Source organism: Seriola aureovittata, chromosome 17 (genome assembly GCF_021018895.1).
Source record: "Seriola aureovittata isolate HTS-2021-v1 ecotype China chromosome 17, ASM2101889v1, whole genome shotgun sequence".
Lineage (NCBI taxonomy): Eukaryota > Metazoa > Chordata > Actinopteri > Carangiformes > Carangidae > Seriola > Seriola aureovittata.
Window position 1 is genome coordinate 10,358,236 of NC_079380.1, and position 27,734 is coordinate 10,385,969.

Sequence of the window (27,734 nt, forward strand, 5' to 3'; positions counted from 1 at the left end):
TTCCAGTTTCAAGCTTCCAGTCCCTTCTCACCTGCAGTGCACCTGTGCCTGTCCACCACTCCAGTCATCCCAGGCTGTCCGTCAGGTGCAGCGAATCCTCATCGCGTTTTTGCCAATCTCTCCCTCCCTCTGCTTCTCTTACCCTCCCTCCCTCTACCTCAGTCAATCTCCCTCTCTCTCCCCCTCTCTCCCTCCCTCTCTCTGTCTCTCTATCTCTCTCTCTCTCTGTGTCTCGCTCTCCAGTAGCACATGCGGCGGAAACTCTTTATTTAATTCATTACAACACCAGCCGATTAACTCCTTCGCAGATGGGTGCCTGGATCCTGCTGGTGCTGGCTAATTGAGCAGCGGGCTGCTTGACTGGCTGCTCTACTCCTCCCCAGCTCCTCCTCCCCCCTCCCTCCTTCCTTCCTTGCTGTCCACGCTTTGCATATCCACGAGATGACAAGGAATCCTGGGCTCTGCTGCTTCCTCCCGCGTGTTGTGAAAATGCCCCGTCACTTTAGGATGGTCCACTCTTCCAGCTCCTGCTTACATCTTTTTTTTTTTTAACTCGTTGTTCCCCTTTCCTTCCTGTCTTCATTATTGTACAATTCCTCCCTCTCCACACAATCTGACCTTTGCAATGCGATATCCCTACTTGCCATATATGGGAGAGGTTGCCACGGCAACTACGGACTCCACTTGTCTTTCACACGCCCGCCCGCCCTCCCTCTCTCACTCGCTCTCTCTCTCCCTTTCATTCGCTCCCCTCTCCCTATATGTGCTTTTCTGTCACGTCATTACACAGAATTTACTTTTTTTTTTTTTTTTTAATAATACATACACAGCAGCAGTGCTCACACAAAGGGAGAGCGTGTTTGTGTACAGTACAGTATGTCCAATACAAGTGTTTCAAGAACTGCATTAGTGTGTGGTGTGTTCAGTAGGTTCTGTGTATGCAAGTGTTCCTGCCTTCTTCACATCTCAGCAGAACTAGCTTTGCCCCTCTATATAAAGTTTTGCACAAAGAGAAGTTTGGCTGTGACAGTTTAATGACAACTTCTGCTAACACAAAGACCACCTGACAGCCTTGTCTCACACATTTACTCTCCCACAATTATCTCAATGAGCACAATGTGAATTATTGTGCTGCTTTCACTCTGGATGTTATCTGACAAGAGACTTATTGTTGCCTAATGATACATATGACTCCATCTAGGTGATGGGACTTTCTGTGTCTACATGCAACACAGTTTTTCTGTTGATGCCACCACGTTAACTGCCAATAGAGAGATGCAGTGTGAGCCAAATGAAGTGTAAAATCTCCAAAGGACAGTAAAGTGAAAAGAAAACCAGACCGATGACACGCATCCATTAATTAATAAACATTAACTTAACAATGACATTGGGATGTTTACTTCTAGCTGATATTGTAAGCAAACCACATACCTGCTCACGTGCAGACCGCTCCGACGTGCCCCTCATGCTGGAATGGGAGGGTGAGGGCGATGGCGGGTTGTGGTGTGGGCTGTGGTGCGGATGCTGCAGCTGCTGCTGCTGCTGGTACTTGCTCTTCAGGTGGTCCATGAAGGCATCCCTCTTGCGTTCCATGTCAGCCTTATGCAGGTTGGTCAGAGCCTCCAGGCTCTGGGCGGCGCTGACAGTGTGGCGATGCTCCGATGTGTGCACCAGGCCCACATTGGAGAAGCGCCGAGCGCTGTTCCCCAGCGTCCGGTACTCCCTTGGATACTCCAAGTCATCTGTCGAGATCATGTGACTGCCACCACGCTCGGGATCTGAGGGATGAGGACAGAAGAGAAGAAGGGAGGATAAAGGAAAGGAAGGAAGGAAGGGGAAGAAAGAAGGAAAGGGTAGAAAGTGTGCAAGGAGGAGGTGAATCAACACCCACACAAGCATGCAGAAAGAGTTGAGGGTGGAGACATACACACACACACACACCGAACAGGCACACAAAGGTGGAAACAAATGAAGCAGAGAGGAGAGTGGGAAAAATTAAGGCACAGAGGGGACAGGAGAGAGAGAAAAGGGGAGAGAGAAAAAGAAAATGAGATGGGATGTTAGACTATTTGCCACCAGGACAGAGCGGTTCCCTGCAGAATTATTGATTTCAAGTTCTGAAGGGAAGAAAAATGAGAAAAGTAAAATGCTTCTGCATTAGATCAAAGGAAGAGGCTCAAACTGAATTTGTTTTTGCTGGATATTCCATCGTGATATGCCTGCTTGTCAACTTAAGGGGCTTTTATTGTTTTCTTAGGAAACAGAAAAAAACAAAGTAGTGAATATTGAGTGACTGAAAGTCAGGTGGGAAGACGCTGAAGCACTTCTTTCATTTCTGTCCTTGTTCTCTTCCACATCCACTCCTGTCCTTCTCTATGAGCTTTTCTTCCATCCCTTCACATCCTCTGCTACTTTCTCTACATATTCTTACTGTCTCCCGTCTCTGGAGGTTACTGATTCTGCTGTCCGTTTTTAAGGAGGCGCATCACTCTGACAGCCCTTTGCCTTTTATCAGTGCTCTAACTGACAGACAACACAGCCCAAGCTGGAAGGCACACAGGACAGGAAGGGAGGCAGCCGGCAGGAGACAGTATGGTTACACAAAAAATATGTGACTGGAAAAATCAATGAACGTATAGCGTGATAAAAGAGCTGGGAGCCATTCGCCCGGTGAGTTACCTTGCTTAGGAAAACAGGCCCCGGCGTTGGCTAGAAGAGAAACATGCCAAGGGTTAATTTGTGTGTTTGTGCACAGATGTGCAAGCAAACACACCAGAACACCGTCACATGAGCATCAGAAAAGCGCTATCGAGGAAGGATAGCACTTTGTCAATTATTATGTGAATTACAATTAGTTAATGCATTATATATGCATTATAATGTATTCATAAGGGTTAACATATGGGGAAATGGTTTGCTATGAATGCTAATAGTGTCTTACAATAACCTGAAGAATAGTAAATGACTATCATCATGCGTTTTTACATAGTAACACATATAATTATCAACTCCTAATAAACTAAGATCTGAAGCAGGTAGAGAAACAATCAATTCAGAGATGGATAATAATAAAAAAAAACTCCAATTAAAGTGAAAGCATAAAAAGTGCTCAGGCTTAATCGGGCTGAATGAAAAGGACCATCTGTACATTAAAGGCTCATCAGCAGCATTAGGATGAGCTGAGCGAGTGAGCAGCAGAGGGAGGCTCCTCGGGGCAGGAGCAACAAATGGACTGTTAATGAACGCAGATGAAGAGGAGAGGAGGAAACTGGCCAGATGGAGGCTACAACGCTCTCCGATGGACAAACCTTAACACAGAGGAAGCATGTTAAGGGCAGAAGGTCTGCGATTATTCCAACGCAGCCGCTGCAGTCAAACTGCGCGCCCGTCGTGAACCCACATTCATTCTCCGAGAGATATCGCACTCAAGTGTGATCAGCTGTTTCAACACCCTGCCCTTACATTCACCACATTATGAAGCACTGATAAACTGAGCAAGGGGTGAGGCGAAATGGACTGACCTCCTGGTTAATAGCATTACCATCGAGCTCTCTGCTGCAAACCGAGGCCGCCGGACATATTCATCTGGCCCCCTCGCAGCCTCCCAGATCTCTGGTTTACACTTCATTAGGCTGGAGCTTATTGTGTATCAGCTAACAAGGATCTGACTCAAGGGCCCCATTACAATGGCTGGCAAAGCTGGGCCTATGTACTATGGCTTATTATTGTGACTGAGCATCCTCAGCAACAGTGAAAAGCTGAGTTGGCTATGCTGGCTCATAAAGTTGCGAAGAGAATGAAACACTGCATCAACAAAATCGTAATATTAACATTTATAGTTCAATTTCAGAACGTTTTAAGTCCTAACAGAAGTTAAAATCATGGATGTATTATAATTAATGCTACACAAGTTAATGGCTAACACCTGCCAAAAGAAATTAACTCAGTTGTGTTAAAATGTGCATCTCTTTGTACCCCTGGTTTGGAATATAGCCTAAAAACTTTGCAAACTGGTGTTGTGAACATACTTTGCAAAGCTGTATATAAAGCCCTCATCTTGAACACGGCGGGAATAAAAGTTGTGTGGGCAGGAGAGTAAGAATAGAAAATGGGAACAGGTTATTCATCTTTACTTCCGTCATTCAGAGCCAATATATTTCCACATAAGCTGGCAGACAATAACCCTGGCAGCCAAAACAATCTGTGCAAGCCCACGCAACGCCAGCATCATTTAAACCTACATAAAAGGGCCTTGATGGGGTGGGTTTCTGGTGGACCCTTTATCACAAGAAAGCAATGTTTGTCAGCAAGTCTGGGTCTGCAGCAGGCCAAATTGCAACTACAAAGACTCAGAGCCTCCAGGAAAAGGTGCAGCCTGTTGGTCAAGGAAATAATAGGAGGACTTGAATGACAACGGGAGCCCACAATCAGAAGCGATAAGATCTGTGAACCCCAGCCAATGAGGCCTGGGCTGCTCTGCAAAGATAGAGAGCACAGTCAAGAGCATTAACCTGACTGAATAAAAAGAGCCCGCTGCGGTGGGCGTCAAGAGATAACAGGGGAGGAGAAATTACCTGCACAGAGAAAAAGATACTGTGAGGCAGTACTTCTAACAAACCAATACAGCCTGATTAAACAGTCCAACTCAAGTTGGAAGATGAACCATAAGAAAGATGATAAATTGAATTAAACATTGTTTCATATAATGTGACCCCCCTCCCCCATTATTAAGATCTGACATATTCTCCCCAACTTCTTACTTTTTAGGTCACCAGTCTCCACTGCCTCAAGTGGGTTACATATATATATGTATGTATGTGACATGAGGCATTTGCCAACCCACCTACAACAATTGTACACACACACATAGACACACACATGCACAGATACACACAGATACACACACATAATGATATTCTATATCATCACAGCCAGATCCTACTTTTTTTTTTTTTTTTTTTGTTTTACACCACCTGCTAAACTGGACTCTCAGCTCAGGAGAAGAAAATGCTGCTCAACATATGCAGAGACATATGGTATGGAGAATTGGGAGAAGTGGACTGGGTGTGCTTTGATGGATTTGGAGGAGGGAGGCGGAGCAGCTTCATATTTTGGGCATATTAACAAGTGGGTCAGATGGAGTGGAGGGTATAAGAGACACTTCAAGTATCCAAGAATGATAAGAAAGCTGCAGACTGCACATATGCAAACAGAGCTCTGGAGACTTTAAGATCTAAATTCACAGGTACTTCACACATTTTGACCCTATGGCCACACAGGCAGCTACAGTACAGTCTGATGTGACCTGAGTTACTTCTGAATTAATACTAGATTTAAAAAGGCATGTAAATATTATTTGGGATGATGCAAATATGCATATAAATGCTGTTGCCACAAAAAAGGGATATCAGCTGGAAAAAAAATGGTAACAGCCGTTAATATCTACCGATTACTTTCATTATCGATGAATCCGCAGATTATTTTCTCCCTTATTCAATAAATCATTTGATAGATTTATTGGAAAATAGTGAAAAATGCCCATTATACTTTACCAAAATTCAAGGCGACGTTTTCAAATTTGTTATTTTATTCAACAAACGACAACTCAGTCAATTGTCAACATTTTTCAGCTCTAATATCAGTAGAAACTGGGAAAAAAAATGTTTTAATAAATTTGTTTGCCAGAAACCAAACAGATTGTTTTTGTAGCTGTGAAATAGTAATTACTTGTGTGTGCTGTTTAAAATGTAGCTGCGTGCTCACCCCTCTGACACATACATGGTCTCCTCAAGCTGTGATTTGTTTCGATTGTGCTCCGGTAGACGTCAGGAAATGAAGTGGGAACAGTAGGCTACATAAATAAACACAAGGGTAACAAATCGAACAACATGTCGCCAGTTTCAAGAAGTCTCAGAGACAGAACTTTCTGTCCAGACAACTTTGAAATGTGTTTGCACTTCAGAGCCGCTCATTTTAATCACCTAACGATGGCAGTAAACTCTGCATCATTTTATCAGACAAACATTGCATTAATGAAGGCACTAAAGCCTGCCACCACATTCCTAAAGAAAGGCAATGTTTTGTAAGTGTGTGTATGTGTGAAATTGTATGTTTAGTAATGCCAACACATTACCATTTTCTTGTTACTATGTAATCTACTGTGATCTGTGTCTCACAGCTCTTTCAACACAGTTCTCATCACTCTTTTAAATTAATGTGGCAATATGCATTTCTTTACCTTTGTATTCAAAACGTATTGTTTGTCTGTTCAAATGTGCTTTTTATGTATGCATTCTAAGAACTGACGTAAATGAAATCTTCACAAAGAGGAAATACACAGGGCAAACAGGCGGTCACTGTCATCAGCAACAAAACCACACAGAGAGGCTGAAGTCTTTCATTTAAATCTAATTTCGCTTTTTTGTTCTTTGTCTCATGTTCATATCAGATTATTAAGACGTGGCCTTTAATATTTAAGTTTTTATTACATATGCACTTAAAGTACGCATTCAGTCATCTATCTTTTTAATTATCTTTCTGTTCTTGTCAGACTTTTTTTTTTTTTCTGTAAGGGACACAATATTGTTGGGTCTACTTTATATTATTCTCCTATGCGGAATTGTTTTATTAAAAGAAGCCTTTTTTTTCTCAAGTTTCTCTGGTAGTGCAGTGTCCAGACCAGAAGCTCTGTTGTTATGCTCATGGTTGGGAGAGGCAAGGGGAGCTCTTCCCTCTGATACACAGCCTAATTTACCACAAGCATGGCAGGGCTCCTTGTGGGACGCCAGCTGTGACAGCACGGGGCGAATAGACCAGCTGAATATTAACCAAAGAAGAAAGGAAGGGAAGAGGTAAAAATCGAGCAGAGGTTGGTGAAAACAGCAAACTGCAAATCTGGCATGTCTATTAAGGCTATAGGCAACAGGAAATAAGCCAATCAGCCAAGCCTACAGCTGTTGGCAGTTGTAACTCTATATGCTCCATTGGGAACAGTTAAAATAAATAACTAGAAGGAGAGAAGGGCATGGCAGGATTAAATATAACCTTCTATAAAACCACCAATCAGCCTTCTAAAACCCTGCAGGTCACAACTCAAGAACCAACTTGAGGGCTGCAGTTTCACATGTACAGTATTAAAGCTTAAAAATAACAGCTGTGGGCCATATTACCCACAGCTGTATGAGGATAGTTATAAAGACTGTAAGACTAACACACTGAAACCAGCTCATGTGCTGTCTTGACTCTCTGTGATGCTGCTGTGACAGTGACTTTCCTGCTACATAACGACTACTCCTTCAAAAAGGGACAAGTGAGAGCTGTCACACGGGCCTTCAAAATTACTACCGCAGACATATGATGGAAGACATTTGGATACCATTGAATAGCCAGGAAAAAAAGAGACTTTGATCATGAAACAGGAACTTTTGTTACTATCTCTCTTATCTCGCGCTTTCTGTGTTCTCGCTGTCTGTGCTTGCTATACACTTAAAACAATGAGGTTACGGGTAAAAGTACACATAACCCAGCAGGTATGTGCATTTCACTTTTCTCTCTCCATTAAGGTAATCTCTAAAAGCTCCTAGGCACTGCTGTGCCAGAAGAGGAGAGTTAAAAGGGGTGAAACTGACGGCCAAGCAGTGAGAGCAAGCCATCAGGAGAAGGTCAGCCTGCATGTATGTGCTGCTGGACGTAATGACAGCCTGAGACAATCGGAAGGCTCCAGGCAGCCTCATGTAAAACTGACGAAGACAACTGCAATCTGTTGCTCTGCACAAAGTGGTGGGAACGCCCTCTTGATCATTAAAACATGCACATCGTGACATGCCCATCTTTTCACCTACTGCCCCCCTCTGACGATCCATCATCTGCCTCTCTCCCACCCACAAACCCTCTCACATCCAAACTTTGTTTCCCCGGGCAACGCTGGGGAATACTGTGGAAGCAGCCAAGTTAAAATTGCAGCAGTAATGTGGATCCAGGAAAGCACCTGTTAATACACAAAGGCCCATACTCAGACAATTAGAGCATGATATGGCTCCACCATAACATCTCTGGGGCCATCTGAAGCTCAGCACAACAAATGTGTGTATTCAGCTGGAGGATAAATTCAAGAGATGATATATAATTGTAGCAGAGACAGGGAGAAAGAGAGAGAGTGGAGGTAGCAACCATAATACATCTCCTTGTTTTACGTGTCATCCTGGTAAAAGCCGGCTGTCTTTCTCTGGAATAACGGCAGTCCAGTAGCAGGTGAGAGAGCCTCTTAATTACAGCTTGTTGTTGAGCCGTGTCAGTCAGCAAACCGCCGCCACTGGGTATGGGGAAGAAGACACTCCAAGAACACCTCATTACATCAGTGCTGCTCAGTTTATCTCACTGGGGAGTCAGATTCTACCTTGAATAAAGATGCTAGAAGGAGACAGGCAGAGATAATAGAGTTTAAGAGATGGTGGATGGAAAATAGGATGTTTGGATAGCATGGAGGCTCTATGCCTGCCTTCATAGACAGCTACATCAAAGTGCTGCACCTCCTCTGACAGCGGGGCCTGGACTTCTGATCTCCATGGGGTGCAACACTGACTGGTAGTCACAGGTGGAAGATGCTTGAGTCAAAGACCTTCACAGCAGTGCATGGCTACATCGATGCAGGGCAGCATAAATTAACCTTCACTTGTTCTATCAATCGTTTGAAGCGCCACACCGGTGTTGTTGCATGATTATTTACAACAAATCACATATACTTACAAACGCTGCTGCCATTTCAAGTCATCGTGTGATGTAAAGCAATTTGCAGACTTGAATGTTGAATGAGAAAGGTAATCCATCATGGTGAACATTGTTATGCAGTTGATTTGAAGTCTGCACTCTCTGGCCTCACAAAAATGACTGACTGTGACAAAAATAGAAGTAGACATGATTCTCCGTATGATGGATTACTGATAAAAAAAGTAGGTTTCAGTGTTCTCTGAGTGCATTTTCACACCACTGGCTACTGGATAGGAAGGAAAACTGCCTTAAAAAAACAACTAAAAACAGTAGGATATGATTGGGAATATGGCTGGCTAACCATTAATCTAAAGTAAATGACATCAGCCAATATAAAAACATCAGTATGGTCAAAGTGGATGGTTCAAAGCTGAGCCAATAATGCTGAAGACCAATGTTTGCGAAAAATATGGATAAAAACAAAACAAAAAACAGATATAATGAGTGGTGTTACTGTGATGACTGATTTTGACTGAGTTTAGCCTCCTTCTCATTCAATGTCCCTGTTCTAACCATTGGTCCAAATGTTGTTAATATCACAGCCCATTACACACTGAATATGAATGGCAGTTCAGTGGACTGCAGGCCTGAGTCACCATAACACCACAACAAGACTGTTGCTGAAAATACAACCCCCTACCAGAGAGATATAATGAGCTTGGCCCACTGCCACATACATCAACCCGAAACACAAGCAAATTCACATACCTGACATATTTGTTGTGAACCACTTGCAGATGTACAAGCTACAGGACCCTCCATTATTATTATTATTGTTAATATGATACCTCATTGATCCCTGCTGGAAATGTCTCTTCCTGTCTGACCTTGTCCACATGCAGATCACAGTATGGTGTCAGTTACCAAACAGCCTCTCGTGCTTGTAAGTTATTAGTGTCAAAGTATATCTTTGCTGAAAAAAAAAAAAAAAAGATTGAAGTCCAGGTCCTCTTATTTAAGGGCCATCTCAGTTGCCATTGCAACCACTGATGACTTCCTGTGTGTGAAGTGAAATGAAGCAAAAAAGGAACACAAACTGTGCAGACCACATCTGGTTTGTTAGATGAGATGCTACAATTATTTATCTCTACTTTATTTTACTATCTGCTACATCAAATCTACAAGGGCCACTGTAAACCCACACTGGACTTGTTGCTTTTTTACACACCCCCCACCCCCACCCCAAAATACAGTGATACACAGAAACAAAAATGTGCAACCACAAAGAAAGAAAGCAAACAAACAAATATCCATCTGAACAAGTTAAATTCATCCTGCGGCTGTCAGAGATGGAGGTAGTACTTCAGTGTGAGAGAATAGCCCAGTGTGCCTTCAAGCTAATCTCAATGGACTCAGCAGAGCAGCACGATGCAGTGCACTGCTGAGCCAGTGAGGCAAGTGATGAAAGCAGCAACAAAACAAAGCATAAAATCCTGGTTCTGGAGCTGGGGAACAGCATCACCAGTGGTACCATCCAACCGGCTTTTCTTGTACTCAGAATGAACACACTGAACTCTGACAAACATTGGCTGCGTTTTATAAACAGAGACTTACTTTAAGGCATTTGTCCTGGTTTGAAACAATTTTGTGATTATGAGTCCTGTATTTTTAATTACAAATACAAACATTGCATGAGTTGGAGCCCCTCGCATACAGTAGGCCAATAAATGACACACTGAATAGCATTCATAATAGCTTAACAGTCCCGTTTTCTCTGACCAAACCAAATACAAGACAAGCTGCTGTTTATTGTAATGACATAATTACTGCAGATAAGCAAACAAGTTAATGTGGTTGCAGAGAGGGAGAGAGATAGGAGGGACAGAACCAAGGATGGGAAAGGCAGGCTTTCCTCAGGGGTTAAACATGACTCTTTCTCATGCAAACAGGATGTTTGCAGCTGCAGTAGGTGGATGAAAACGCTTGCCCAATCAGAAACTGTCAGCTGTCCTTCAGTCTCGCTCACACATCGCCACATATCTCCCTCAGAAAAACAACTGACCCACATGGCAAGCGCTGCCACTTGAAATAAAATGTGTAGACATTAAAAGGCATTCTAGCTACTGTACTACAGTGCCCCGCATGGCTGACAGGGGGAGCCGCAGTAACTTAGAAATAAAAAGCGGGCATTAATAACACTGGGATGGAGGTCACTGGTAACCGAGATACTCCCTGTGACAGCTGCCAAGGACTCCATACTAAACCTCTCAGGTCTAATAGGTCATTATCTGTCCCACAGGATGTGTATTATTAACAGCAGAGCACATGCATGCCTACAAACACACACACGCACGCACGCACGCACACACACACACACAGGCAGATGCATGTTGGTGCATAAAATGCCGCAAAGCACTAATGGGGTGAAATTTGGTGGAGTAGCTTAAGCAGCAAAGAAAATCTGACGACATGAACGGGAGATTTAAGAAGCCTTCCCTATCTGAGCTGATACACACAGCGCCTGCATATTCATGAGATGAGCAGGGTTATTAAGAAGGAGAGGGGGGCAACACCAGAAGAAGACAGCGGTAAGGAAGTCATAAATCTTTCACAATGGTGCTTCTGTTTTGTGTGTGTATAGTAGGACTGTGTTCCTGCAAATTAGACCATATATTTTTATGGTATAGAAAATGGTATAAAAAAGTTGTTAAAATGCATACTTAAAGCTCTATTGATCTATTAATATAATAACTACAATATATGTAATATGAAAGGAGGATTATCACCCAACCCTGCAGCTCTACACAGCTTGTTGGCCATTTTTAGTTTTATGGCCCGCACATTTACTGTTAGGGCTGCACAATTAACCGAAATCGCAATATGGCCAAGTGCAATATCAAAATTGAAGGAGCTGTAATTTTTCTGTATAATGGTCAAATGTGTCACAATATTGTTGGGCATTGTTAGCACGTTAAGCGTTGTGGTGCTACAGAAATGCCCCCGGCCTACAAATCATATTCTCCACACGTACGTTGTGCAGCCTTATTTACTATAATGGTTGACTCTCACTGTTCGGTCTCAACATTAATATTTCCTCTTCTCCTGGATGTCAAAATATGTCATATCAATGCAGCTTTAAAGTTTTTGACCACTAGTGGAGCAATGTTTTTTTATTTGTCCCATGCAAGTATGGCAATGCATGCATGAGTGCTGCGATATATGTTTCTGCCAGTGGATTCACATCACATCATTGCATCAAGAAGCTAACAAGCAAATGTGGATGTAAACAATACTGATTCTAAAAAAAATAAATAAGAAAATTATAAAAACATCTTTGCCAAATATTAATGTAGTAAAAATATCCGTTTTACTTTTTTCCCCTTTGTTGACCGCATTTCTTGTTGCTGTACATCAGTGACTGCAGGTCATTAAGCTTGCTCTGGACAGGTCATAGCCTCTGTCTGTTTCTCTCCTCCAGAGGCCAACATGCTGACAGCATCGGGCTGATTACACAACAGCCTTCTGCAGGCATGTTGCCAAGACTGACGTGAGGAAACCAGAGCTGTCAAAACTTCCAATCTGTATGTTAGGAGCGCGAGAGCCAGGGTGGCTTTTTAGAGATGCTGCAGGAACTTTCAAGTTCTCAATCTGTCAAAAATGCTCCCGTGGGCAAAAAGCAGCAGGTACATAATGAGAAGACATAATGTGAAATAAAAGAGACGTAATGTGAAAATCCAGACTTGTGTACAGGATATAAGAGTTAAGTGTTTTCTCTCAAGTGAGAGGAAAAACAAAAATCATCTTATTTTGCTGCTACGATCGGACAGGGTGGATAATGGATTAAATAAATCATATCAACGGCTGTTGTTCAGAAAAACACACTGACGTTTTTAGACACAGACAAAACAACTGCTATGACACAGTCCTGCTACAGTGAAAATACTTTGTTCGTCCAACTCCTCCTCCGATGGATAACAGCTGAGCTTGTCAGATCCACCGAGTCAAACAGTAATGATGAAACACTTCATATTTAGAGGCTGGCTGCCAACACTGAAGGCCGCACTCAAATTTGGGTATTTTTTTATTGAATTAAACCCAATTAACTGGCGGGTTCCATGGGCAAAGTAGAATAAAAACACAGCACTCCAGTAGAAATGTAAGGTAACTGCAAATAGCATCTACAGTACCATTCTTTTATATTCTGGTATCTCATTAAACACTTAAGTACCAAAATAATACCCTTAACAAGATTATTATTGTTCTAATCATTTCAGTAAAGTGAAAGCCAAAACCCGATTTGTGCTGCTAAGATTGGAAAGCCTAAGGTTTCCTAATGGTCGTGTAATGATGTGTAATTTGCAGTAAATCTTGTCATCGCTGCTGGTTAAGAGGATCTGGGCTTCTAGTGGAGCAGCAACGTTAAGGTTACCTCTTTTATAGGGCAGGATTACTGAGCTGGCTCCGACATGTAGTTTGTTGCCTGCACTCTCGGTAGACCTGCTGCCAAGCCTCCTGTAGTATTAGCATGCTGCCATTCTTGTTCCAGACAGGCTAACCTAACAAGCAGTCTCCCACAGGAGCACATCTGTTGTCAGATTAGTTAGGCTCTGGCCATGGGTTATCAATCAAAGTGGTGAATTACATGACAAACTGAAATTCATTCATCACTTACATCAGGTGATTAAATGATTTAGCAGAACAGATGTAGGCAGGAGCGGTGGAGAGGCGCTGAAAGACACGGGGAATGTTAAAGAGAAGACACATTCAGTTCCACGAGCCAAAGAGAAGCAACTATAAGCAAATCAAAAGTGAGAAAAATGAGTTTGGAGTTCATCTGCTGATGAGACAAAAAATGCTTGGCCCTGAATTTGGCTGTATTTCACTCAGCACCATTATCATTTAATGGGTTTATAACATTCATAAGTGTCAGTGTGCTTGACTCTATATTAAATCAATGCACTAACCTTGATATTTGACTTTTAAAACACACAAAGGTACAGTAGCTGACGACAGCTGCCTCTGTAGCTGACTAATAGGCAAGCAGAGAGCCTATTGATCCACACAGGTGGCGTGTTTGTCGGTGACAGGTGTGATGGGAAGGCTGGGCTGCAGAGATAGCTGGGTGCCAGGTGATTAGCACTTAAAACTATGCAGCACCAGCTGAGACCCTGGCAACACAGCCAAAGACAAGGACCTCAGAGAAGAGTGGCAAAGGTCAAGTTCATAGAGAGGCTGGGTTCATGTAAAGGTGGGGTGCACAGTCACAGAAGTGCAGATTTTTTCAAATCATGAGAACAACATGAGCAATATTCCTCTTCGCTGGCAATTAACCTGACATTTTAATTGGAGTGCTACTGCCATATCTTTCTTTAATTAAAAGAGCATGAGCTAAAAAAAAAAAAAAATTACCTCTGACGAACTGAAACAAAAAGAAAAGGGATCAATCAAAACAGCCGCTCATTAGCTGAGATGAGTTTGAAATTGCAGATAGGTTGCCTTAGCAACAGGTCAGTTGTTTTACAAGCTTAAGTTGGCACACTAGTCCCCCCCCCAACACACGCACACGTCCAACAAGCACACCGTTGCACAAGCCTGACGGTGAGCAACAGCCAGTGACAGATGTGGCACGAGCAGGGCAGCAGAGATTACAAGTTGTTGAGTCAACATGGCTCAGATCTGTGTTATGATGCTGATAGTCATGTGTCACAGTACAAACTGCTCTCTGTCAGCTGCCATCAAACAAAAGACAAATGGAGAAGAGGATAGAGGGTGGGTGGTGGATTTTCCTACAGCTGTGAAGTTCAAGAATCAAAATTAAACTACTCTTCCATCTTCACGTCATAATTTGATACACACACACTATATATATATATATATATATATATATATATATATATTATATATATATATATATATATATATATATACATACACACACACACACACACACACACACACATACATACACATAGGGTAAGGTTTTGTGATAACAAAAAAACCTGATCTAAGAGGAGAGGTAGATCAGAAAACACATGCGTTGAAACAGTCTCATAAATACAAAGATCTTTATTCTGCCATCTTTATTTGAAGTAAAGTGAAAACGCTGGCACAGATCAGAGATGAAACCCTGTATTGAGCATTCCAGCCTGCTTGGGAGGGTTTCTGTCACGCCTGTTGAGATACAGGAACAAGTGGGGAGATGAGTGGCACACAGCAGTCCCTAGTGGGGTGATGGAGTAATTGCTTGTTTCACCATTCCCCAGAGGATATCACAAAGAGGGCTGTGGGTAAGCTCTGCAAAACAGCAGCCCCACCTCCTGTCTCACATCTCCCGTCATCCTCTGTTGCATGCCTCTTTGTCTTTGTCGCAGAACAGAGGGCAGGAAAATGCCGCTATCTGAGAGACTCAACTTTACCTTTTACTTAAGCATGTGGCCTCTATAGAGTCAGAGGCAGTATTATGACTATGTGTACGGGGCACTTGTATGTACATGCAACAATAAATAGAGATTTTTTTGTAGGATATTGTAACAACACAAAGTGCTGTGATCTTTGTGGACACTGCAGTTTTTACATGTTTACATTTCTTTCCAGAGTAGCTGAAAAACAGCGAAAGGGCTATTTTCTATCCTCCGGTTTTTCAGTTTGAAGTGTTTTTGTTGCAGCAAGGATTCACACAGCAGCAGAGCAGCTTGTTTAGAGGACATCTGGAAAATATTTCCCATGATAAATAATTGCTAATTGCTTGTATTTGGTTTCACTGAGAATTGTGAAGTCATAATGGCCTATTGCATCACATCCGGCTCATCCATCACTTCACTTCCTCCTCCTGCGCATATCATTGATTGGCTGTCCGTCTATACACCACTTTAGACCACACACTAATGGGCATGCAGTAATGTATGCCACATCATGTGTGTGTCTATGTTTGGATGAAGATTTTTCCATTCAGCCATCACACAGCCATTGATCTTTGTGCTCATGCATTAAGGGTATCATCTCATTCCTGGTTTCTTAAAGCAACACAGCGCTCTTCTCCTCCTCCCTGTCATGCCTCTTTCCCTCTCTATCTCATGTCTCCACTAGTGCTGCCTGTGTGTTTTGAGCGTCTCATTTGGGTTGGAGTGCAGAAGGATGAAGGGGCGGGGCAGCCGTACAGATGGATGCGTGGGTTTCTGTGGTGATGTACTGTAGGTGAGCAGGAGAGAGCAGCCAGTTGGCACGAAAGAGGAGGAGGAGATGACGAGTTAGACGTTAACAAGCTGTCACTGCCAACACAACACAAGCGCCCACTGCAACAACAAAAACAACAAAGACAACCCCCTGACAAGCCTGGTGTTATAAACAACAACCAAACAGGCGTGCACTCTGTTCCACCCACAGAGGAGGGGTACAAACCGCAGGTCAGGCGGTGTTGGGATGAAAATGAAACCTATACGTGTAAATTAGGTTTTTGCTATAAACTGCGGCTTCAGTTGGTGAAAGTTAAAGGAAGAGCAGCAAAGTTTCCTGTCCCCTTCCAGAATAACCTCGATGTCTCAGCTCACTCCCAAATGGCTTACTGCAGCAGGACGAGGATTACTGAAGGTTGCTGCAGCCACATCAGAGATTTTCTTCAACTGCAGCGTTCAAAACCAATCAAACCCAAAAAAAAAAAAAAAAAAAAAAAGGTCAAACTTCAAATGCTTCTTGTAGCTGCTCTCCTTTGTTTAGTTTTTCTTTATTTGTAATGTTGTCAGGGAATCAGCAAAACATTTAACACGTGCTCTGATTTGACTCTACAGGAGACACATTAGCAGCATTGAAACATCAAGGGATATTTGATCAAAATGGACTTTTTGATATCATAATGAATAAAATCACTCCTAATCTCTGAATGCTATGATGAATAATATCTCCCACAATGTTCCTACTAGTATATTTTTAGTCACATACTGTATTGTATGATGGGATCAATAGCTGCGGGGAATTGATGCAGACATCCTAACATTTCCCAGTCCCCGATACTCAGGGCATCAACTAACATTTAACAAAGTAAGCGTGACATTTATGATGAGTCCTAAGGGCCGATCTGATTGGATGTTTCCTTTCTGTCTTCAAGCTTAATGCTGACAATCACACCCAAAGGAAAGCTGCCTCTCTGGACACATATGCATACACTGGCTACCAGGCCTTTGGAGCTAAAGCGGGACTCCTGTGGGACCCTAGCTTTTTTTTTTTTTTTTTTTTTAAATGAGACAACAGCACCATTTAATATAAATAGAGATATCAAAACATGTGTCAATTGTAGTGATTGTTCCGCCCCTTTCTTCTTACCACCTGCTGGTTGAATGAAGCTGAAATGTGACAATTGTTAAGTGTTCTGCCCCAGAGCCCGAGAGCCCTTGGCAGAACAGCCCATGGCTAATCCAGAAAGCATTAGCACTGACTCACAACTAGCTGAGAGACAGAATGAGATGGAGATTGACAGGGAGGGAGACTGAGCGACAAAGGCAGAGAGGCAGAGAGAGAGAGAGAGAGAGAGAGAGAGAGAGAGAGAGAGAGGCAGAGAGAGAGAGAGAGAGAGAGAGAGAGAGAGAGAGAGAGAGAGAGAGAGGCTAAGTATAGATGTGGATGAAACTTCGAGAGCCACAGACAAAAATGGGGATGCAGAGGCTGGCAGAAAGAGGTTGGTGAAGAGGACACAAATTGATGGTTCATAGTGGTGAAAGTATTGGAAACCCAGTGAAAAGTGGAGGAACAGCAGAGAGAAGTGGGCCAGGAGGTGGTTTGTACACAGTAAAACAAACAAAAAGAAGAGGGAAGGAAGTGGGCATCGGGGCCAAGGGTTGGATGAGTGATGGGAGAGGAGGGTGCAGAGAGAAGGAAGCTGGGGAGAGCAAGGTGTCCTCCAAATCCATTTGTCACCCAGAGGCTCATTAGTGTTTGTGAGTGGGTGTCTGGTTATAAATAGGCTTTGGAGCGTGTGTTTGACAGGAGGGATTCTGGGATTTGACGGCAGGACATTAATCTCGGCAGAGAACTCCCGGAAGACGGACGGAGAGACAAACAGACGGATCTCCCAAAAAAAAGCGCACTGTTTTATCAGTCAGCCACCTCATATATCTAGTGACTCTCTCAGCCTGTTTGACTCTCCTGCCTCTTGCTCATATCCACCTGGCACATACGCAAAAATGACCTTGATTTGATGGATGCTGTAAAAGCCACTTTGTCCTTTAACATGGCTGTTTTTAAGATTTCAAAAGCAAAGCTTTCCCCCATCTCTCTTACTGTCTCTGCTGCTTTTTGGCCGCCTTTTCATTTTCCCTCCGAGTTCTGACTTTAGAGCTCTTCATGCTTCGCTTCACGCTTTTGAGATATTTCCAGTTCCCGCTTAAAAGCTTGTCAGTCACTCACGGCATGTTCTCCAACTTCTTTGTCTCTCTTAGGCTTGCTCTGCTCTTATTTGCATCCCTACCTTCTTTCCAACAGCAACTGAAAAAATGCAACACTCTCACTGCCTTTAATTAGAAAAAAATCCCAACCTCTCTCATCTCCAGCTGACGTTTGCTTGTATCTGGAGCAAATGTGTACAAATGCTCCATTTTCTCCATCTGTAGATGGCGCCTCTGGCTACAGCTTTGCCCTAATGTCACTCCCCGCCACCACCTCCTGCCACACACACACACACACACACACACACTATTTCAAGCTCCACAAATCCAGTTTCCCAAAGCATCACCGTAGATCCTCCAAAAACTTATGTCCTCGAGGTGACCATCCCCCCCGCCCCCCTGCGTGCTAACCTTTGGCCCCACCATGTTGTAGATCGTCAGGACATAAACCTGTCGATGAATCCAGGGAATGAATGAGGGAGGCTCAGGGCTATGGCTCAATTATGACCTGAAGCCTTGTGCAAATAGCTGAACTCAAGCTGCTTTAAACTGACTGATCACTACTAATGCCTGGTTTAATGATTCTATCTAGTCCCCTCGCTCATCACTGCCACCTTGTCTAGTGTTATCAGACTTCGCCTGAACATAATAAGTTACATAATAATAACAACAATATATCAAATGACAATGTGAAAACAATATGACAATGTGAAAGAGGTCGCTAGCTTTATCATTTAATTTCTTAGCTGCCTGGCCCACAACTTTACTGTTTTGGTTCACTCTCACTGCCCTCATAGCAAAAAGTTCAGCACCAAACAGCAGACAAGCTGGTTATTTATTAATGATTTCACCATATCAACTTGAAAAAATGAGGATGGTGAGGAGGTCAGTGTTATGTTCCCAACTTGTAAGCAATAAATAATTCACACTGAACAGAATACAGTTGGATTTATAAAGTAATGTACAGTGAAGGTCGCTTTAACTCCTGCATTTCGTTCAACTGGTTTAAAAAACAAAAAGACCTGTTGCTAAACTAGTCTCTTTCATGTTCAGACTGACAGACAAACCAGGAAGAGGAGACATAATATGGACTGACAGGTAACTCATTAATTAGACAGTTTTTGTGACTTTCATCCTGTATAATCAGCACTAAAGGGACGCATTGGGAAAAAGATCTGCTGATTGACAATACCATGTTTTTATTTATTCTCTCTGGTGGTCACAAAGAGCTAATAAAGAAATAACTAACTGAGAAATATAAGTAATATAAAAATGTGATTGAGATTATAAAAAGCTTCTTTTTTCATTTGTCCTTAGTTTTAATTACTGAGGCTATCATATGGGATTATTTTCAGAGGCAAATGTTTTAGCCAAACAAATAATCTAGATTCCCTGTTTTAGAACAGTTCGTCTGGCTTTGAAAATGTCAGAGACTAAAGTTTAGCAGTTCATTGCAAATAAAGTCTTGTACGAGTTCATAGACACAAAGGTTTTCTGGACAGAAGAGTTGAATGGCGAGTTGAAGCCCTGCTGCTGGCAAACATTTAACCTGCTCAAGTGACCTTAAGCATGTCACTGAGTCATCACCAGCTTCAGTCATGTTAGTGTGTGACTGAACTCTGATCTCCTTGCACAGGAATGGTAGAAGAAGAGAGCTTCCTTATAAAGATCAGTGAAGTATCACATGTTGTTAATGTGATTTAGTGTGTGGTGCATCCATTAGTAAGAACATCATGTATTTCAACATTTCCGAGTGTGGCAGCAGGGGAAAAACAATTTTTCAAGAAAACTGCCTTTGCTGATAGATTCTAAGTATAACCTGAACACTCGAGAGAACACATCCCCACAGAGAGCTAATGCCAGAGGCCGACTTTTTGTGCCGTGTCACCCTCACCACACAGGATAAAATAAAATGTATGAAAAGGAATCATCACGTTGGGGGTAAGATGGAGCTCCCAGAAATACTGCCACAGCTCTTCCTCATCTCCTCTTTCTTCACGACCAATTTCACCCTCACATCTCGCTTCACTATTCCATGGTTGTGACAAACAGGGCAACTCTCGAGTTTTGAGTTCAGCCTGTGCCCGGAGAAAAGCGAGGCTGAACAAAGCTGCATCTTTTAAAGTGAACCCTTGTTACCACACGTACAGTATAACTATTTCAACTTTGCTTCAGTACACAGGATCTGTAAGGCATTAACAGTATCTGAACTGCATGTATTGAGAAGCTGTCTCAAGCAGTTCAGGATCAGCGCTGAAATAAGTTGATTAACTGATTTGTTAATCGACAAATGAGACTGATAAATAATTCAAGTTATTTATCAAAGAAACTTTCCAGCTTTTCCAGTGTGAGGATTAACTGCATTTCTGTTTGATATATAAATTGTATAATTGTAAATTAAAGGGCTTTTGATTATGGAGTGTGGTCTGAAGATGTAACCTTGGGCACTAGAAAATTGCAATGAGCCTTTTCACAGGCTGCTGATGATTCGAATGTCCAGTCGAGACGCCCCTTGAATCGACTCGCATTTTGGTAGTTGAATCACGACACAGAGTGGCACGACTCATTTCTGTTCGCTGCACCAATGCTCTCAGCTCTGGTGCTGAATGTCAGCAAAGTGGGCTAAACTACTTTTGAACCAGACACTGGGGCAGACTATTATATCTACTTTAGTCCAATGTGACAGAGGGTTTGGCTGACAACCTCTCAGCAGCAGGATGCACACTTTTTAGTTCTGTGTGGAAATCTGCTGTCGTCACATCACAGATGCCTGAAAAATGACATATCAGTGATTCCAACATCAACTACCACATTCCCACTCAATCCAAGGATTACATCCATATAGACAGCTGAGTCGAGTTGAACCTAAATATCCTTTACTATTTTCTACTATTTTAAAAAGGATAAAATGTATAATCCAAAGGAGGTAGGAAAGTAAGATAGCCACACAACCTTCCTCCATCACACCCCTACATATTGTCTATGATCGATCAGGGAGCATACATGTGATACGTCTCTGGAGTAGGCACACGTACATGTTTCTACTCCACAGACATAAGAAATCCCAGCATAAACACAACTGTCAGCTGCTCACTTTTGATCTCCCACTGCCTGTTCTCTAGCTGTCTTGAATCCTTTAAACTCATTCTATGAAGACAACAGTGAAGCTGTGTTTAGCGGATGAGGAAAGTCATTTATGCAGAGAGAGTTTGCCTTGGTTTAATCTCTGCAGCTGTTGCTTTGCTAAAAGTGTACACCTGAGTGCGAGTGTGTGTTAGATGGTCTGACTTTGTGAACTCTGCATCCTCCTGGCATTGATCGTAAATGCACACACACACACACACACACACACACACACACACACACACACACACACACACACACACACACACACACACACACACACACACACACACACACACACACACACACACACACACACACTATTCAGTGATGAGATCGAACTGAGGTCATGATGAATAAATAATGGTCTAAACTCTGGAGGTTCACTTGACTAATTAACGGGGGAAAAAGATTCTTCTCAAGAAGCAACAATACAACAGAGCAAGAGGAGGCCAAGTAGTAAATCAAGGATCACTGCACAGGCTTCATACACACCAACACATATATATACACACACTACATACACACACATACGTGCGCATCCTAATTTGCGATTCAGTGTGCTGTGAAGGGAAAGACAAAAGAGGGGAGGAGAGGTGTTGGCCTCTATTGACTCAAAACCCTGTGGGCTAATGAGAACTCAAACACACAGACACACACAGCAAAAACACCCATACACACACTCATTACTGTCATATCGCTATGTCAGAGTGTGAAGGCGGTGGGTTAGCATCTCACCACAGTCCTCTTCTTCCGAGGTTTTTGTGAAGGAATATCTATAGAGAGAAATCCCAGTCGCTTGTCAGTGTCCTTATCGCTCTGTGAGCTTCGTGGTCACCCGACTACACACAGTGACACACACACACACACAAATCCCGTCTGTGAGGTCATTAGAGTGGTATAATTATGAAGAATAACCAGTCTATCTGGCCCAGCTGTTCTGCCGACATCATCCAACTAGTCCCCCTCATGCACTGTAAATATGAGCAGACAACGTAGGACAGGGAGTGGCAAAACTGACTTACTGAGGGGCTTTTATTTTGGCATGCAGACATCTCCTTGGAAACAGATGTGCCTGATAAAAAAGGGACAGCAGCTCACAGAGAAGCCAAACAGTAAATCCAAATCAGTTTCAACAGCAATAAAAACATTTTCACTCTCGCAAAAATGCAAATATGAACCAGCGTGGCAGCAGAAGAAACAACAATAGAAATCAAATGAACTAAAACTGACTGGCTACAAATGACTTAAAAAGTCCCAAAGGGCGCACGGGAAGCCATGACAGAGTTTGTGAAAAAGGATGTCATGAATGAGGCAACTGCAGCAGCCGCAGCTTGAGTCCTGGAGGAGCCACCGAGCTCCACAGTCTTTGAACATACAGGAGCCAGGCAGAAGCAGACAGCAGAGCTACGTGACTCTCATGACAACAACTGCAATCACACAAATACACAAACACACTGTCACACACATCCAAAGAGTCCCTCAATGCTGCAAGTTATCAAGATTAAATACCGCAAGCATTCAAGCAAATGCACCAACTGAAAAGGATGCCCTAAAACAAAGTGAGAGGGGGAGAGGAGAGAGGAAAAAAAAGACAAAAACAAATGGGACCAGGACACACAAAAGGAGGAGAGGGGACCACTCCAAGCGCCCACCTGAGGGTTTCCCAGCATTCTCCATTTGCGCTCCTTTTAGCCCTCTACCCCTCACTCTTTTTTCTCGTCTAGGTCAATCCATCCAACCATCTCCTCATTCATCCCCAGCCGTCGCCACCTCACTGGGACACTGGCTTCGGTGGAATATTGTGTATAAAAAAAAATAAATAAAAAAATCAAAGAGAGGGAAGGCAGGGAGGGACAAAAGGATTGTGAAAGAGGTGGGAGAGAGGAGGAGTATGGGAAGAAACACAGGGAGAGAGAGATGCACAGACAGAGACAGAGGGAGAGAGAGAGAGAGAGAGAGAATGACAGAGAGAGAGAGAGAGAGTAAGACTGCCAGTTCTGAACGTTGTCTCTTTTCTCTCTGTCTGATTGTGTGTCCCTGGCTGTCTGTTTTGCTCACTCCTCTCTCTCTCTCTCTCTCTCTCTCTCTCTCTCTCTCTCTCTCTCTCACTCCATTTCCCTCATTATGTCGATTTGAGTGGTTGTGCCAAGCTTGCAGGAGAAAACATGACTCGTCACGGCCCTGAAACACCTTGCAGACTGGCCACCTCCTACTGGCCACTGACTGTGGACCTGTGTACACTGGTTGTGTGCTGGAGGCCATGGATTGAACAGGACTGTGTGTGTGTGTGTGTGTGTGTGTGTGTGTGTGTGTGTGTGTGTGTGTGTGTGTGTGTCCTGTCAGCTAGCCAGAGCAGCAGATTACTGACGCTTCACTGGCACGTCCCACTTCATCCTTCTCTCCTGTCACCCCGGCAACACCTCCGCTCCCTGCCTACTTCCCCCGTCCTCCGCTCATCACCCTCCCCACCTCCCCCTTCTCCTCTATCGGCCTCCACTTCTCCCTCCCTACCTCCCTCCTTCCCTATCTCTCTTGAGGTAACCTGAGAAAGAGTTTTAAATTTAATTTCATCCATCTCCGAAATCTATACCAGAAGAACTAACTCCACGCAGCCCACAGGAATAGTAAAGATTGTAAATCTCTGCAGCCCGACCTGCTCTAATAAAAACAGCCCCATCAAAGTGGTGTATATACACACATGGCCCCCAGGGTGCTTCCTTTCTCAGATAAAGATAGCCAATCACAGGCTGGGGAGGCGAGAGGAATCGTGCAGTAATTAACACCAGTGGGCCTGGGCTTAGGTCCCTGTCAACACTCAGAGAAGCTCAGAACCACACCTCTGATTTTTAACCATGGTGGTTAAAAATCAGAGGTGGATAGAGGCGAAAACTTTGCTGAAATAACGATGGTGTTTAATTAACATGTTAGATTCAGTCCACATCTACACCTGAGAGGCCTTCATAAGAAGCAGCGAGAGGTCAAGGCAGCCATCGAGGTGAAGACCCCCAACTGAATGCAATGCAGGGAACGAATCTCTGCATTGCGAGAGAATGTACTCTGAGTGAGTGTGTGTTTCTCTGTGTGTGAGGATTGGTTCAAAATGAATGCTGAGAGTTTTTGTTACGTGATCGGGCTGTGCAATGTGATTTTTTCACAATTATCCTATTAACTGACGAGTTGATTGACAGAGATCAAAACTGGGTACTATTCTGATAAAAGTTTCAGTCATTTTTAAGCAAATATTAAAATTCATTCTTCGTTAAACTGAATATCTATGGATCATTAAAATCTCAAAACAGTCACATTAGTGTCACAATGATATGTTCCACTGTTACTTTCCTCAACAAAACTCTTAGAAAATATGAATTATGAATTAGTTTTTACAAGTTTTACAATTTGTTTGAAATAATTAATTGGGACAAAAACATAATCAGACAGAAGTCATTAAATTAAATTAAATCCAATTAAATTAAATTAAATGACTGATGCAACTGGGTGTCTTAAAAAAGGTACCCGTAAAAAGGTTCAAAACACATTGCGTGTATCCTTGAGATAGAGAGAGACAAATCTGTTAAACACCTTTCTGTCATTCAATGTATTCATATTAACAGCTTGCAGTCTTTGTTGTTGCAGTGTTTTGTTTCATTGTTGGTTACTGTCCGCAACTGTCGATTAGTGAAATAGCAAGAAATTGGCTGCATGACTGTATTACGTGCATTATTGTGGGTCGTTTTGCGCAAATGATACAATCAAAATGTGGAGGCACTCCAAAAAATATTTCTCTACTGTTAGTGGTAAAAACCTCCATACTGCACCTTTAATGGATATGTTCACAATCTTTGAAGTTTGTCTTACAACAACAGTCAGTCCCATATGAAGATCGAAACAGGTTTCGCTTGGTGTAATCATTTCTCCTTTTCATACTGGCCATTAAAAGATCCCTTCCTATGCATTTTCATTGTAAGAGATAAAATCAAATACTTATTACAAAGATTATTGTGTTTTTGTTTGTTTTTGGTGTAAAATTCCCTATTTTTCATTTCCCTATGTAGTGTTTCTCTGTTGAGCTATAGTAGCAGTACAGTAACAAAAACAGGGAACTTTATACCAAAAAGGCTGCAACTATGTCTTGATTTGTCTAACTCAGACTGCTGAAGCCTCCTATTAATTTCAAATAAAGTTTTGAATACAGCACAGAGGGGTTATGTGGACTTCCTCAGCTCACCATTTACATTGGAAGTGTGTTGGGAAAGGCCCTTTTAATGAGCAGCATAAATGGGAGAGCGGACTACAGTGGGCAAAATACCTCAATGTTCATCCGAACACCTATTGTTTTAAGAGAGTCTTGAAAAATTGTGAGGCTTTCCTGAATGTGGAGTGGATATCAAAACGGATCAAAAAATACTTTTAAGAGCTCACTGTCCCTCCCATGATCACCTCCACCAGCACCAAATCATAATGTATGTTACACTGAAGAGTTGTAAAAGTGTCAGAAATGGACTGAGGTCACATTGCCACACATTGGCTATTGTATGTATATGGTTTAAAAGCAGATATTAACATTATTAGCTGCGGTCTAACTGAGTGTGTGCGATTGTGAGACAAAGGCCCACCCACCACTTTCCCTGTACAGTAGTCTGAAGAGCAGAGGATGACACCCACAGATATTTACCCTCTGCAGGGCTACACCTGCTGAGCGGTGCAAGGTTAACAATGGCCACATAGGGCTTGACAACTGCTGAACATGCAGCTTCTCTCCCCTCACAGTTCACACACAAAGACACATGCAAACACAGACCTGCATATCACTGCATCAGCCTGTGAATGTGTAGCCTATGTGTTGTGTAGGCGTGTGTGTTGGTGTGCACACCGTCTATGTTTGTGCATGTGTGTATGGATAAGTGACAGAAAAAAAGCATGTTGTTAAGCTAACGTAAAGCACTAATGCCTCACAAGGACAAGTAAACAACAAGTAAACAAAACAGCGCATCCTCTACCTTTGAAAAACAACCCTCTACCCACCAAGCAATTTAGCACCTACAAATACATACAGATGAGATATTAATGGCTTACTGTGTCCTCTTTGACCTTTTAATTATTCTGATTTGTGTACAGCGCAAGCGTGCAGTAATTGCATTAGCATCTCTGCAGGTTTACTTAATGTTCCAGTAAAGAGGGAATTGTGATTCAGCAAGTAAATAGGATAACACACCCTTCTTTTTGTGTACACTAAATGATGTACTGTGTGTGTGTGTGTGTGTACGCATGTGCTTGTGTGGTTCCAGTAAATCATCTGAGATTTATTAGCTCAGTTACCACTAGTCAAACCCTCTGACGTGCAATTATGCTCTATCAGCAAATAAATGATTTGGCCATTACAGGCCATAATTGGTTATGGAACAAAGGGTACAATATATTGTCCGTCTCTCTTCAGTTGTTTCACACCAGGTCCTTCTCTTTGCTGCTTGTATTACCAGAGAACTCTGCCTGCCCCCTGTTTGCCCCCTCTTCCTATTCCCCACTTCCTCTTCTCCTTCCTCTGAGCATTTCCCTGGAGAGGACTACTGCTCCCTTCCTTCCCTTTATCTTTAGAATGAGGCATCTGGAAAGCAGGCCCCGTCTCCGCCTCTCTCCATCACGTTCAATCATCCCGATGTTTATACAGCTCTCCCGCCCTTTTCACTGTCCCTCCACCTCCCTTTCTCCCTCCTCCTGTCCCACCTGCCTTCCTCTCCGCGTTTGCAACATCTCGGCTCTTTAAACACAGCATCGCTTATCACAGCCCCGCATCTTTCCATTTCTATCTATCTCCCTCCAATTGTTTTCTTCCCCACCATCTTGCCTCTGCTTGATGCCTCTTCCTCTTACATTTCCTCTCTGCCTCGGAGTGTTTTTTGTCCTAGAAGATGCTGCACCATTTGTAATGTCTGAGCGGATATTTTCCTTCACATGTGATGCAGGAAAGCTTGAAGGTAGCAATCCTGTGTAAAGGTGCCTCTATTTGTACAGGTTCATCCCTACAATGGGGTAAAAGAACATGTGAAAAAAAAAAAAAAAAAAAACTAAACCATAGCTTGCTTGTAATTGCTCCATGCAATAACCTTAGGGCTTTTTCCACACTTTGTTTTGAGTTTAACCCCGAGTTCTGTCGCCCTGCCCTGACTAGTTTGTTTTTTGCACTTGTTTACTGTTGTTTCGATCCATAGTATGTTCCCTAATGCTTTCAGTTCTCATCAAATTGCAGGTGTATACCTCCATTCCCAGAAAACAATGCTCCTTTTTTGATGCAAGTAGAAAAATGTACACCAATGTAAATGCAGGCTGCACCACATGAGCACATCAGACGGAGTGCAACCATCCGTGTCAGCCATAAAGTGAAGACGTTAGAGCATCTTAAGCTTCTGTATTGTGACATATTTCTGTGTAATACTTAATATGTGGACAGGGTTTAGTTGCTAGAGGGATTTAAATCAAATTCTTTAGATGTGATTGGATCACTGAAAAGTGGCTGTGGCTTAGTGAGGACAG

General features: G+C 42.8%; 1 protein-coding gene across 9 annotated transcripts in view; it reads right to left on the minus strand.

Annotated features, from left to right (window-relative positions):
* Positions 1-27,734, minus strand: part of LOC130185881 (SRC kinase signaling inhibitor 1-like) — a 104,982-nt gene that overhangs the window by 44,919 nt on the left and 32,329 nt on the right. For 7 of the 9 annotated variants that reach the window (XM_056402616.1, XM_056402621.1, XM_056402620.1 and 4 more), the window contains exons 2-3: positions 2,680-2,709; positions 1,432-1,778 (exon numbers count right to left, since the gene is read on the minus strand). In XM_056402616.1, coding sequence (XP_056258591.1) covers positions 1,432-1,778; positions 2,680-2,709 — 377 coding nt within the window. Of the gene's footprint in view, positions 1-31; positions 133-1,431; positions 1,779-2,679; positions 2,710-27,734 lie in introns of those variants that run through there. The other 2 variants (XM_056402619.1, XM_056402623.1) reach the window with 2 other exon arrangements.